This window comes from Paralichthys olivaceus, chromosome 13 (genome assembly GCF_024713975.1).
Source record: "Paralichthys olivaceus isolate ysfri-2021 chromosome 13, ASM2471397v2, whole genome shotgun sequence".
Taxonomy (NCBI): Eukaryota; Metazoa; Chordata; class Actinopteri; order Pleuronectiformes; family Paralichthyidae; genus Paralichthys; species Paralichthys olivaceus.
Genome location: NC_091105.1, coordinates 2200944 through 2216032, shown reverse-complemented (window position 1 = coordinate 2216032; position 15089 = coordinate 2200944). Strand labels below are relative to the sequence as shown.

The 15089-nt window shown below is 41.1% G+C and overlaps 1 protein-coding gene across 17 annotated transcripts in view; it reads left to right on the top strand.

Moving 5' to 3' along the window:
* syngap1b (synaptic Ras GTPase activating protein 1b) overlaps positions 1 to 13004 on the top strand; it is a 111733-nt gene extending 98729 nt beyond the window's left edge. For 4 of the 17 annotated variants that reach the window (XM_069536605.1, XM_069536595.1, XM_069536604.1 and 1 more), the window contains 2 exons: positions 714 to 786; positions 7620 to 13001. In XM_069536605.1, coding sequence (XP_069392706.1) covers positions 714 to 786; positions 7620 to 7952 — 406 coding nt within the window. In that variant the 3' untranslated portion in view covers positions 7953 to 13001. Of the gene's footprint in view, positions 1 to 713; positions 787 to 2864; positions 2927 to 7619 lie in introns of all 17 variants that reach the window. The other 13 variants (XM_069536596.1, XM_069536606.1, XM_069536610.1 and 10 more) reach the window with 11 other exon arrangements.
* The last annotated feature ends 2085 nt before the right edge of the window (positions 13005 to 15089 follow it).

The following is a 15089-nucleotide window of genomic DNA, read 5'->3' as shown; positions in this document are numbered from 1 at the left end:
TCACCACCACCACAACAACACCCACAGTTTAACCAGCTGGCTTTAAAACTGCACGATAACCCCGAGCGAGAAAATGTCCTCAAACGACCCGATCTGGAGTAAATCCTCGGCACTTGGATAATCATGAGAGCTGGGAAACCTGCGCCATCTGCTGGCTCATGACAACCGCAGCCGGAAGCTCGCTCACATCTACGAGCGGCGTCTTTGAAATGATCGGTCAAAGGAATTTTTTTTCCACTCGTGCCTCGGTCGGTCCGCGTTACGTAAGACGGGCAATTCCCTGGGGATGATTGGGATCTGGTACGGAACCACCCGACTTCAAATACCCAAGAATAATAATTGTCCGCAGTTGGCCGTAATTGCACTTTGAAAACACCTTAAAGTGAGGGAAAGGCTTTGATGAATCCCATTGGGGCGAGAAGAAAGGAAAAAAGCTCCACCAGTGAAAATTGGCAGAATGGCTGGTGTTACCTGCTTGGGCTTAAAAAAAAAAAAAACACTGGGCCGCCCATCAGATTTGGGATTCAGATTTGAGATCCAGGTAACCAGCATGTCATCGCTGTTGAGCCAGATGTTGGAGATGCATCTGCTCAACCTCTTGTCAAGTATCATCTTGAGTTCATAATGCTCCCTCTCTTTCTGTCATCCCCTACTTCCCCTACCTCTCTGTCTCTCTCTCTGTCTCTCTCTTTCTTTCTCTCTCTGCTTCCAAGACTCATGGCTGTGGAGGATGAGATAAGGGGCGGACCCGTGATTGAGCCAAAAACCAGGATTTTCCCTGATCAGGTCTGTGAGACTGTTTCTTCTCTCGTCGAGTCTGTATGTCGGCCTGTGCTTTCTTTTCTCCTCCCCCTTTTCCTCCCCCCCCCTGCTGCTGTTATGATTTCGTCTGCTGTGTGTTCGTCGTCCCTCTGATTGTCTTGCCCTGTCCCCCCGACTTGTCCCTGTGTTGGGGTTCGACCGCCAACTGTTTGCCAACATACCCGAGACCTTTGGAGTTCAGATTGCGTTCCTCAGATCAAGATGTCTGACTCTAGGTTTGTGCTCGTATCCAGGCTTCACAGGAAATGTGGAAATATAAAGTAGGAGAAGATATAAATGAAGTACAAATTCATTATTGTACTTGAGTAAATGTGTTGAGGTATTTTTCCACCGCTGGTCATGAGCGTTGCCAAGTTTGACGAATCCGACATTCACTCCTGATGTTTTGTTCTTTCATCACAGAGGGATGTTCAGATTTTGAATATATCCATCAGATATATCCATCATTACATTCCCATGATGCTTTGGGGATGTAAACAGGAAGTATTGTTGCCATTACAACTTGAGCCTATGTTTTTTTTAATATGATATTCCAAGTTGGCTTGTGGATTTGAGACGGACATTGTCCTCGAGTCATTCCTCCGTCAGAATAACAACCTTGAATAGTCAAAAAAAAAAAAAACTTGTATCATGTCTGTGTGTTCAAATTGTACTAGGTTATGATTCCCGTGAGTGTAGTCAAGATGGCTGGAACCAAATCATACAATAAGTTTTTAGCTGCTGCGCAGGTTAATTCAAACTTCTGAATATTGAATAGAAAATGCAGGAATCCTCCGTTAATGATGACATGTGCTGGGTTTTCTCATGAATCCTTCACTCAGTTCATTGGACACCTTTAATGTTCTCCCTTGCCTTCAAAAAGCTAATGTCTTTGTCGGAGATATCAAACAGTCGCCTCACTTCAAATATTCCTGCATGCATTTGGTCATACTGGTGAATTTTTTTTCTCAGTTAATTGCAGGAATTATCAAAGAAAATCCTCCTGGTAGATTTCTAGTCGCCCATCAAAAGCAGAAACAGATAACGAACCGACAGCTGACAGGAGCCTGTGAGCGTCACACTGAGAGACTCTGAGGAAACCCCACATTACAACGAAAATGTAGATTTATTGAGTCATAAATATTCCACAGAAAGGCTTCTCTCAAGGAAACACATGCAACCTGGGATCTACAGCTGTTTTTTTAATGAATATTTCAATATGTTGTGTTAATCATTTATACGTTTTAATAAATTAAGGGGATTAGGCTAATTGAAGTAAAGGAGTCCAACCTGTTTGACGAGGAAAAGGCCTCCTGAGCTTTAATCATCTCGATATTTCATCCAAAGACGTTTAAGATGGAATCACATTCTTTAATCCGTATGCATTGTTGCACCTTCTTGAATATTGGTCATTTTTGCGTGTGTGTGAGGTGGAGTGTGTGTCTGGATAGAAACAAATCTGTGCCTGTTCATATAAAGTGTGTTGATAGATGATTGCATGTTTGATATATATATATATATATATATATATATATATATACGCATGTCTTTTACACTTTGTCTCTTCACCTCTCCGAAGCAGGAAACATGCAGGATTCAGCTTTACAGAGTCTGGATTCATTAATCCGCTGCTTTCACATGCAGATGTTGTTTGGAAGTGCACGATTGAACTCACGTTTTTTCTTTCATGTCACGTGAGCACGGTGTCTGTTAGCGACACACAGCATGGCCGGCTGCTTTGATGCTTTCAGGCTGTTGGGTTCTCTGACGATGTTGTGTGTGTGTGTGTGCGTGTGTGTGTGTGTGTGGATATGCCATAATGTACATGTATGTAAATGTATGTTAGTGAGCATTTGTGTGTATATTTGTGTCCGCTCTGTGCGGTTTCAGTTGTGCATTGTGTTTGTACTGTCGTCGGGTGGCTGTTGCCTTCGTCCACCCTCACCGCCCTTCTGAATCGTGCCCACTGCACACAAGCCTTCCCTCCTTCTTTTTCCTGTCAACTTCCTCCTCCTCTCCTCTCCTCTCCTCCTATGTTGATGAGATACGGTGATTTCTCTTAGGGGAGGCGTCAGTCCATCCTAGTGCAGCCCCGTCTCGCGCCTGTCCCACCCCGAGTAACCAGGTAATAAACCAACCGGCAAACTCTCACCCTCCATCCATAAACCTGCTGCCTCTTCTCCACTTCTACTGTTCTCTATGTGCGTCCCTGTCCATTCGCAGCACCCTGTGAACTCACTGAAAGCCAACACACTGACACGCTCACTTTACTTTCCCATTAATCTTTCCCGGAAAAAAAGAATTGGTCTTTCACAGAATGTTTGGACGGAGGTTACTCGTTGTTCCGAGGGCCGAACCTCCACGTCAAGAGAGTGACAGCAAAACATTTCAATGATTTGAAGCTGCACTGAGCGAAGTGCTCCCCTGGAATATGTTTGATCCGCACTGCCCATAAATCATCTAAGAGCAGTATCAGTAAATTGTGCAGCACCAGGATGTGTACAGATACAACTGTACTTAAGAGAATCAGCGTTTCCTGTAGGTGAATAAATGTTTGGATTGAAGAACGAAGGCAAAAAGAACAAGACGCTGTGTTGAAACTAAGACTCGGCTATTGTTCTTTAATCGGGCAGTAAAAGCGTTAACTTTGTGAAAGCTATATTTTTAGCATAACGGACAACAGTGAGGATCCACTGTGAGAAGTGGGAGGGAAAAAAAACCTCCCATTAACTTTCCCAGAGACAATTTACATGACTGACAATAAAACTTTGAGTGGGCATGAAACTCCCTCAGTTGAGTCATCAGCTCTGTTAGAAAATGTGGTTCTTCGGTTAGAAAATCCAAAGTACGAGACTGAGTCGACGACTGCCCTGAGATAATGTAGAGATGTAATGATTTGAATTCATACTGTGTAGAAGCCAAACTGCAGCTCATCAGTTTTAAAAGCTTCTGAATCATTTTGGGATAATTTCCATATGGTGACGTGCTTAGTTCCCAATTTCAGTAATAGAGCACTTTTTGAGTTGCGTCACCATTCTGGGCTCCGTGATCAACGCTGAAATAGCCGTAACGCACCGATCTATCTTTAACTGGAGCGATAGTATTTGAAATGAACTTGAGGTTTCACCCACTTCTTACTACATTCATTATTTATTGCATGACTATTGGCTTTATATAGCTCCGAACCTAATTTAGCTTAACTACTATACTGGAATTCTATTCCCACTGTCATCCTGCTATTTTGAAGCCTGGCTAACATCCTCTGCCTGTTAATATTACATAATAACCTCTTTACTCAAGATATATCTTGGATAGATGTTTGATTTTATACTAACGTTAGCAGGGATGGGATGTTTTCTTCTGTTGCTGCCCCACTTTCTGATTGAAAAGATCTTAAACAGCCATGAAAGCTTTAACATGTCTTCCTCTCAAAAACCTGTAATTGATCAATGGTTCTGTATTTGCCATTGTGTCCGTCTCTTCCACGACACGAGGAAAATGACATCTTCTTTATTCTGTCAGGAAGGAAGAGGTGGTAACTTGCTGTGGTTTTATTGTCACTCTTACAAAAGCGTTTGTTCTCTAATCCACTGAAATATTCTGTGACAGACCTCAAACAAAAGGTTCATTGGAATTATTTGCGATGAATCACATTGCTTATTCACTTTATTTTGACAAATGCACTTATTACAGGCCTTGGCAGAAATAGGTACAACAGTAGTAGCTTAGCGTAAAAGTTGTAAATACCACTGCTTTTTAATACACACATTGCAGCTATAGCTAGAAAACACAAATACATATGCCACCATAAATATTTGCTAATTATTTTAAAGTCATTTCTGGAGACGACCTTGTAACATTAAGCATTTTCTAGATCACTGACATGCAGAGAATTATAGATTAACCAATCTATACTATTGATTCATAAGCTCCACAGTTTCTAGATATTGGCATTCGCCAATATAGAAGTTCAAGTTAAGAAATATTCAATCCATAGATACTCAGAAGTAGTTTTGAACAATATTGAATACATCATTGTAATTTTCTGCCAAGCAACTAAGCTAGAAAATCCAAATATGAGAGAATACACGCAGACATGTAAAGAAACCCAGAACTACATTTATCTATATTGTGTGAATTCTCTTTAACTGTAGATTTGTCTTCGCTCAGAAACACCATATTCTTTATCACTTTTTCTTCCCATGAAGTCACATGTCCATTCAGTCTTTCATCCCTCCCGCAGCACCCCTTCAGATAAACATTGGGAATTATGGGAAATCTCCGTATCTGACCCAGTCCTTCCCTGAAGAACACTGAATAACGTGCACATGTTTTTATGTATGTGTGTGTGTGTGTGTGTGTTTTCTGTGGGTCTGTGTCTCCCTGTGATATTTATCTGTTTGTGTATGTGTTTGGCACCTGGGCACATTATTTGGTTGAATGGTGGTGGCGTCTGATGATGTATAACATGCATACTACATGTTTATTTCATTTATTTATTCCTTTTGCCTCAGAGGTCGGAGCTTTTCAAGTTAGTCGTCTTAATAGGTTGTTTTTTTAATATAAATATCGATTAAACCAACACATACACCAGGATTTATTGGAGATTGGAGGAGATGGGTAAGAACCTGTGTGTACAACACTCAGTCGGCATCATTGACTACATACCAAACATTTCAGTTCTCCACCAAGTGTTTTGTGTTCCTGTCCCCAGCACCACAGTGTCCATTAGCATAAAAACCACTCTCATACCGAGCTGTAATTGAACGCACCAAGTTAATCAAACACCACAGCCCACAGAGAGGGAAGCAAGTGTGGTAAGTTAAACAAGGATGTCAGTAAACATTTTGCCGTGTGTTTGTTCAGCAGCTTGATTCCTGAAGTTTAATAGACATGTGTTCTGGTCTACACATGGATATTAAACGACACTGTTGGTCGTGTTTGAGAGCAATAAAACAAGTGTCGGAGGAGTCACGTTACTGGCATCCTGTAACCGTCCGGTAGCTGTTCATAGCACCAGTTAGCCGCTGAACGTGTGGTCATTCATTTTGGTTCTGATTGAGAAGAGAAAAGGCCTGATAGTTCACGTCATTCTGGGGGTAACGTCTGTTCTTCCTTATTTTCACTTTTTCTTTCTGTGAAGTGGAAACACCTTCCACTCACAACGGACACACTCATCAGATACAGCTTATCCAGTGACACTTTGCTTTTTCTGATTTCATTTTCTCTACTGGATGCAGACCAAACTATCTCTCCTCCTTCCTGTCCCCCCCCCCCCTCCCTCACAGCACTTCATCCCATCCATGCTCCGGTATCTCATGCTTCACACAGTGAATGTGAGCATTAAAGTGGTATTTAATGGCGTACATATTTTCCAGCTTGACACAGAACAATTAAATCACATGCACATGCCACCGATGTCTTTTAGGCCGTTTTGCGGTTCCAGGGAAGCAGAGTCTCTGTAATTATGTCTCGACACCACACGGCAAATGTGCCAGGCATGATAAATCAAGAGCAATTATTTTAAGAGGTTTCTACCCAGGTCTGATGGTAAAACTGTGAATCCAGCTTTCAAAAAATGCGTCTGTATTTTAATAATCTTGCAGTGGCTCTACATTAAACACCGTTAGGAATAGAGTTCTCATAGAGTTGTCTCTTGGCACAATAACCCCATTGTTTTCTCTTCCCACTGCTCCTGCACAGACGTCAGTGAACGCGACGGGGAGTGAAGCCTTGCAAACAGACTTTGCTACGCGGCATAATAATAATGAAACTAGTGTTTGCATCGCAATTATTTGGTGCCAATGAACCAATGTAGGTAAGAGAATATGGCAAAAACCAAACTTTGACTAGATCACTGAATCAAAAAGCTCCAACCCAGGTTGCGCACCCACGCGGCAGCTCGTTGCTTCGCGAATCAATGGGTTCGGGTTCGACTTTTTGGTTTGGTGAATGTGACAGAGTTTTGGATTTCGTGCCAGGCTATACCATGCACCCTTATCTCGCTTTTTAAATCTGGCGCTGAGCTCTATGTGGCTTGACCTTCTCTTTTTTTTTTTTTTTTTTTGCATGTGTTTAGTCACGAGTCAATTGCTATAGTATGTGTTGTTAAGGTGCCATAAATGTAGAGTTCTTCCTCATCTTTAATTCAAGATATTTAGAAAATCACGCAAATTTTTTTAAGCGTAGTTATTATTGGACATGATTTTGTATTCAAGATATTTTCCTGACATCTGTCGCCCAACAAACCCCCGAGAGGATCAGGACCCTTTGACCTCATGAATTTTAATTCCTCCTTCATCCCTTCTTTCCCTGTGTCCCCTCTTCGGTGCTGCCATTTTTATCGGTGTACTTCACGCATCAACTCCGTAACTCATTGGACTCTCTCCTCTCTCTGTCTCTCTTTCTTTCTGTGTGGTTCCTCCAATCCCTTATCACTTTCCTCCTTTACTTTCTAATTCCTCCTTACGTTGCCTTCCGCCATCGCTTTCTACATGTTCTCATCCCAACTGTTTTTTCCTGTTTTTCAATGTTGATACTCTCCTCTTCAATTCAACCGCATCCTTTTTTGGTAATTCTCCTCCTTGTCCCTCTCCTCCTCATCTTTATCTCGCTCTTCTTACCTCCTCCCACGCTCTCACACCTCACACAACATGTGATTACTTTCCCTCTACATGTCACGTTATCTGCCTTGATTGGACATCTTCTTTGAAACTCCTCACATCCCTCCCCATCGCTCATTGAATGGCCTCTTTTCTACGACCATCTCTCCCCGCTCCTCCTCCTCTTTCCCCTCCCCTCTCTCTCTATCTCGCTAGGAGGACCAGCTTTCCTCCCTGGGTTCTGCAGACCCCGGTGTGAAAACTGAAGGTGGAGGGGGAGGAGGAGGACAAAGAGGAGGAGCGGTAACCAACCATCAAGGCCTCAGAGTCTCTTCCTCAGGCATTTCCTCTGACAGCTCGCCCCACAATGGAGTCCTCCCTCAAACCGTAGACCCTCCCTCTCTACCCGCTCCTCATCAACACCCTAGTCAGAATGGAGAGCTCCGTGGCAACCAAACATCCTCCCCCATGACAACGTCACGGGCAACTGGAACCACGGCAACTACAGGCATAGCAGAGGAAAGGGGAGTAGGTCAAACACAACACTGAGCCAAATCAGAGAGAGAGGACACTAAAGGAAAACGCCGTCCCCGTGTTTTCCTATTTAGCGAGACAATGCTTTGAAAACAAAATCGCCATTGATATTCTTACACACCTGGGCGAGAGAGAGAAGAAAAGTGTGCAGGAGACGAGTAGTAACCACAATCCTACTGTACAGTGCATAACACATCAACACACAACACAAAGGGCTCTTCAACGGACACTTTTACTCTCGATGCTCACACGGAGCTGCAGTTCGTATCAGTCTTGCAGGACAAGATAATGATACCTGATCACACACTGGTTGAATCAGTCAAACCAAGCAATTGACGAACGCACCAAGCCGATATGTGAACATCTGCTCCGTGCACTCATTTCCCGTCTGTGGCTTCATGAGAAAATCCACACACGCGAGGAACAAGCACTATAGAATGTCTTGCACCCCCAAAGACTTAATAGTAGCCATCAGCAAAGACGTGCTATAAGTGAGCTTATCGTAACTCTTGACTCCCATGGATGTACTGCAGGTGCATTAAATATGCTGATCCTGATCATGCCAGGCTGCAGATGTGTGAGGCAGAGCGGTGGCGATGTAGTCTGGCTTTCTTAGTGCCTTTGAGTGTTTTACAACAGGGTTTTCCAATAGAGATAACAGGTGGAGATCCATGTTTAGCTTGGTCTATGGGCTGGAAACAGAGATTCAAAGACACAAGATCGTGAAGGTTTGAGCAACAGTTTTTTGGGAACTTCTCTTCTTTTTTTTTTTTTTTCCACTCTAAGGGACTTCTTGTTTTTGGACTTGAGCTTGTGCAATTTTTCTCTTCTCAATCTCAGAACCAATATGTGATAAACTGGTGCTAAACAGAAACAAATGGTGCCATTTTCCAAGTCAAATGTCTGTCTGCCATAGCACTGCCTCTTTCATGATTCACTCACTGTCTCTTCTCTCTCTCCTCTGTCTTTGACAGGATCCCCCCCCCCCCTCAAGTATGTTGTTGTACCTGTCTCCGTGTTTGTTCTTTGTGCATCCTGTTGTGTTCTGATGTCGAGAGTCGGGAGCTTCCATGTCTGTGTTTTAGAAGCATCCTCCTCCAATCTCTGGTTTCATTTACAGATATTAAACGCAGCTCTGTAGCTCAAACGTGAAGGAACAGCTTCTGAACACATCGCACAGATTTGTGGAGACAAAGACCCTCAAACACTATTTTCAGTTTATTCATGCCAACAATAATTTTAAAAAACCGAATTAAGATACAGTTAAAAAGTATTATTTGGTTTTCATGTACACAAGATGAGTCATACCTTTGTTTTTAAGTTTCCTCTAACATCTTTCACCAATAACAGTGTTGCAAGTGCATGAAAACGCTAATGACAGATTGTTATTTGCCCCGTTATGTTTTTAGTTTTGGGCCACATTAAATTACAGTTACCATCGCAAGGATTATTTTGTTCATTCTCAAATGACAATTTCACCAATTTAGGTTTGCTAAGCTTGCCGTGAAGTGCCTGGGATAAGTATATTCAGCATCCTTTGGCCAGTAGATTAGCCAGTCATCAACCAAATGCACCATAAAAAGCCTTGCTTAAGACATTGAGGATATATTGCACAGGGGATGCTTTAACATTTTGAATAATTTCTTACATTTTTGTGTAGTTTCCTTTCAAAAGAAACTAAACGAGCGTGTCAAATGCTGAGTCGTTGAAATGTGTGTAATGTGTTTCCATAATCCTTCATGTTGTGTATGAACTGTCTGTTGAACGGTTTGTCTGGATGTGATTCTGTTTTTTGTCCCCGTAGCCTCACACACTGGTGTCGCTCTGCAACAACTCACCTTCTATAAACCAAGAAACAGTTCAAGAGTTTCACTTCAGCTTTGTTTCAGCCACTTTTCACCTCAGAGAGAATAAAACGACTCACTTTGCAGTGTCGAAGATCGAAATGGCCAAAGCAAATAGTTCATAGTCAAGAGCTAGAAGATTATTTTAGAGTAGACTCATGTTTATAGTCAGTGTTAAACTGACCACCGGAACAGGTTGTCTTGTATTAAGACAGCTTGTGAGGCTACTTTTTTCTTATGAGTCTGATTCATGTCGGATCCAAAGCGAGCCGTAGGTTTGAACATCCAGTCTTCTCAGAGCCGATTGAGAAATTAACATTGCTGTGAAAATACCTCAGTGACTCAGGTAAACAAGCAGTTGCCTCAGAGCTGAACACACAAAACTATAGCGCAGAGTTGAGTCCAGCTTTGGAAAGACTGCCACCGCGCAGACACTCGGTCAATAGCTATGCTTCAATAGCACCTGATCAAGCACCCTCCTCCGTTTCTTCTCTCTCTCTGTTTCCCTTTTTCTTCTCCCCCCAGCCACTCTCAAAGCTTCATGGTGGAGGACAATGTGGAACCTAATTGGCTGATGCGCCATCGGCAGTCCACAGGGTGGCATGGCCAAATGTCCAGAGCCCTCTCTCGTGACGCGATTGGCTGACAAAGGGAGAACTTGGGGCATTGGTCCCATTCTCTTTGCTCAAAGGATGGTGCAGAGCCCCAGCGGACCATGTAAGGAGATGCTGGGGTCTTTTTTGTTTTTCTTCCACTTTACCTGGGCCCTCTCTCTCTGATTTGATGACAGGATTTTTTTTTTTTTTTTCTAAAGTGTGTCTGACGCCTTGTGATTGGATCTACGTTTTACTTTTAAAAGGCAGGCCGGACATGTATTTGGCTTTTGGTGGCCTGCCGAGCATGCAAAGAACAGCTATGCAGTCCGATCAATCGGCATGAAAGGAGGAACACAAAGACCAAGGAGGGCGCGATGCTCAAAATGAGAGAGAGGGCAGATTGAGGGGTAAGATGTATTTCAACGGTGCTTGACTTCTCTTGAAATTTCAGTCAAAGCTGATTTACTTTCAAAAAACATTTATTTCCCCCTCCTCTCTCTCTCTCTCTCTCTCTCACTCTTTCGTAGTCTTTTCAAATTACTCTTTGACTCTTCGTCACCTCTTCATCTGCTCACTCTTTATCTATCTAAGATTCTCAAAGCATTATTTAACCACTTCCTTCTTACTCCTTTTTGAAACACACTTGACTTGTGTCTTTACTCCATAGTTTTAGCTCTTCCGTTTGAATCTCTTTCAGACTTTGACTTTTAAAGGAAACTAAATATGCACAGCCTAATACAACACGTGAAACTGCTTCAGAACAAAGCTCTGGCTTCAAGTGAAGAAACCGGACAGAATGTTATTATTTATATTTCTATGATACTGCTTATTCTTACAATAGTATAAAAGAACAACATCCTCATCAGAAATCTTCAGGAGCAGATATTTATTTCTTGATATAGATAGATGCCTCTATCTAATGGAAGTTCATGAATAATCCATTTTATATGAACCGAGTTTTCTTACTGAGACAATCTTGTGGAGAATTGAATCGTTGACCTGATGGACTGCGACAAAAGGGACAAACTTGTGTTTTACCTACTCCCCTTACCACAGTAGGCACGCTGCTGTGACCTGTGCCCTCCTTCCTCTTGGGTGTAATCATTCAAAAAACGCAAAACACAAACAAAATGCGGATGGCGTTTCCTGCCCCTCCCCCCAAAAATCGCCATGGAGCTCTCCATTTACGGACGATGCGAAAGCGGTTGGATGTGGACATTCCTCACAGGTATATATTTCGTGCTCCACTTCGACCCTCTGTCTGTCGAGGCTTTGAACGAGCAGCGGATGAACTCTTGGTTTCAGTGCGGCCACATTTTCTGCAGTCGAGCGAATCGCTGTTATTTTTACAGATGGACTCCACTGACACCAATCTGAGTTGAAATCCCTGCCATTCCCATTTATGACTGAAATGAGGACAGAGAGAGAGATATGTTAGAGGTCCTGCTGAACTGAGTGAATGTGTTTGTATATAAGTGTGTGTACTGGCTAAATCTTTGTGTATATACCGGGTAAATGTGTATATATAGTATGTCCATGTATATATACAGTTTGTTTGTATATGCAGAGTGTACAGTTATTTTTTCCTCTAATGTTTCTCTCTCTTTCTATGAATAGGTCTTCTCAAGTTACCAATACTGAGGCATGGAAAGGTTTTTAAATGTACTGACAGCTATCAGAGGCACTTTCTGTGCAGACGTAGAGTATCAGCCAGGTCTGTCGCTCACAGCTGCGTTCTTGAAGCTCTCATACAAGAAGTAACTCACATTAATCTTAAGCTTGCACTCATTTTCTGATCAACTAAAAAGCTTTTCTAAGTAGATTTTGGGTGACCAAGCAATGTTTGTACATACATAGACTTAAGACAATTTTCTTTGGGTTTTCTTTTCCGGAAACCTCCATCTGCATTTCTTTGGAAAAATAACCTGTTTTTTGAGTTCATGCGTATCTGACTTTCACTTTGGGTTCCTATGGTATATGTTTTCAGCGGTTGTCATTCAGAGTTATATATTTATTCCGACAACCCTAATATATTTCTTGAAATTTTGTTCCCCAAATTCTGCCTCTCATGGAGCCGTCTGGCCTTTTGTTGAGAAAGCGGTTAGACCGGCAAACTCCTCCACTATGTCATTACTTAACATTGCTTGTTTTTGTATAGGTCCTTACTAAATCAGTGTGCCTCCCCCCTTATACTCTTACTAACCTTAGATCCATAACTGCACTGGTCACTCATCTTCATACCCCCTTGACAAGCCATAGCCCCCCTCCCCAAGAAACTCCTCTATTGTTGTTTTGACAGGACAGACATTTGGGGATTTTGTGTATATTAATGGAAGAGTGGTGTTGAAGAGTGTATTGCAGTTGTATATGGATTTGTTATGAATGTGGATATTCTGATCATTGAATTATTATTGTAATAATGATAATAATTATTGCCACTTTGATTTTGTCGATTGATTCTTTTGATGCGGTTGATGACGATGCCATTGTTCCTTTTTCTTTTTTCTTTTTTTTTGGGGGGGGGGGGGGGGATACACCGGAAATTTATATTTTTCGGGTGGGTGAATCTGGAGATAGAGAAACGTAAATAAATTATTAAATAAACAAATAATTAAATTCTTAACTTGGAAATGTGTGTGTTTTGTTTCTGCACTAACTCCGACAGCTCTCAAAGGATCCGTCCATCTTTTTCAGATTAAAGACTCAGTGTGGTCTGTTTTCTTTATTATCATCAAATCCCACGAAAACACCTAAACATCACTGAAATTAACTCGTTTGATTCGTCCAAAAACTATTAAAAACACATCAATGACTGTGTCCTATACACCAAATATGTATAAATCCATATCTAGAAATAGTCTGCCTGAAATATACAAAGTCCCTAGATGTTTCGTAGTATTTTGTGAAAACAAAAACATGCAGTATATTTTTGACACACTTGAAAACATTTACATCTTAAGTAGGGAGTTACTACTGTTGAGTAGGATTTTGCCTTTTCATGGAATTTATTGACAAAAACAGAAATAGAAAAGTATTGCTATGAAGTAAGTGAGAAACATGGTTTACTTTACTGGAAGTAATATTTTATATTTTCCTCTTACGAATATTACAAAGATTGTTTGCATCATCTTCAATTAATTAATTTGTCAATTATTTTCAGTCCTAACTGATTTTACCACGGTGACATTTGAAATAGCTGCTTTTCTCTGATAAACTATAAAATTTACCAAAAACATTAGTTCTTACAAGCAAAGTCAGACAATGTCACCGAACCATTGGTCAGTCATCTGACCGATTAATTGACTTATTGTTTTGGTATTAAACAACATATTAGGCTCAAAGCATGCATCATGAATTGTACAATAAACTAAATCATCTTAAGGTTAGAAACTATGAAATTGCTGAATTCATACTGACAAACATGGCTATTGTTGTTCCAGTGTTTAATTCATTTCCTAAACCTACCCGCCCATTCACTCAGACCACAGGTATGTATGCATCACGTTGTTTGCTCATCTGGGCCGTTCACATTTTGTCTGCATGTCAGGTCTGTGACTGTTCTCCTGAGCTGATCGTTTCCTCTCTCTCCCCCGGCTGAGCTGCTGACTGTGAGGATGGCAGGCGGGAGCTGGGAGATTCAACAGAATAGAGCAAGCTTGTAATTATCCTCATCCTCCTACACTTAATCGCTTGCTGTTCCTCAGTGGGTTGGCAACTTCTGCGTTTGGACAGAGCAAAATACAAAATGAACTCAGTGGAGGAGCAATGGGGTGATTCATGTTGTGTAAGAGGAACAAACTGAGCTGTGAGTTCCACCTCAACCACCACCGAGCATATATGCACACACACATATATATATATATATATATATATATATATATATAATTGGTTACACTTCACGTCACAATCAAATTAACAATAATGTTTTCAGGTGCCATGTCAAATGATCAACAACAATCATATGATTAGTTTAACTTCCTGGAAAACATACATATACACAATATAGAAAACATTTAATAAACCAGAATCTTAATAAAATGACGTCTTTCTCTTTAACTCACACCCACATTGACTAAATGTCTTTTCTCTGTGACATGGATTTTATAGTGAAAAAAAATAATCTATGAACTATATAGACCTCTATTGGCAAACAAGGGGAATTACATGAACAGAGTGTATGGTGACTATAGTCTTTGTGCACAGAGACCTGCAATTCTTCTTAGTAAACATAATTCTCCCACAATCAATCATCAACACTTTGTCTTTCTTAACTCATCAAAGAACAAACTACGATAAGGAAAATGCAAATCATGGAAGTGCGAATGCAAAATTGGCAAACAGGAAGAAAGGTTGTTTTTTGCAGACTAAGAAGGAACATGGGTGATTCAGTTCATTTATTTTGGCTGATAAAGCCTCAGCTCAATACTGGGTCGAGCTATAATAGGAATAATATGGGGTCACAAAAGTATAAGGGTGTTAAAGGTTTAGATAAAAGTACAAATACACAGTTTAAAGATAGTATCGAAAGTGGAATACTTGTTTTGCAGATTGGCCTATTAACCTATTATTAATTTGCCTTCAAGGGCAACATCCCTCACACCCCTTAAAGCCAAAATATATTAAAATATTCTATTTAACTTGCCATGTTTTTATTTTATTTCATTTTTATTGTAGTGGTACATTTTCAGTTGCAAGTTATTTTGACAAATTTT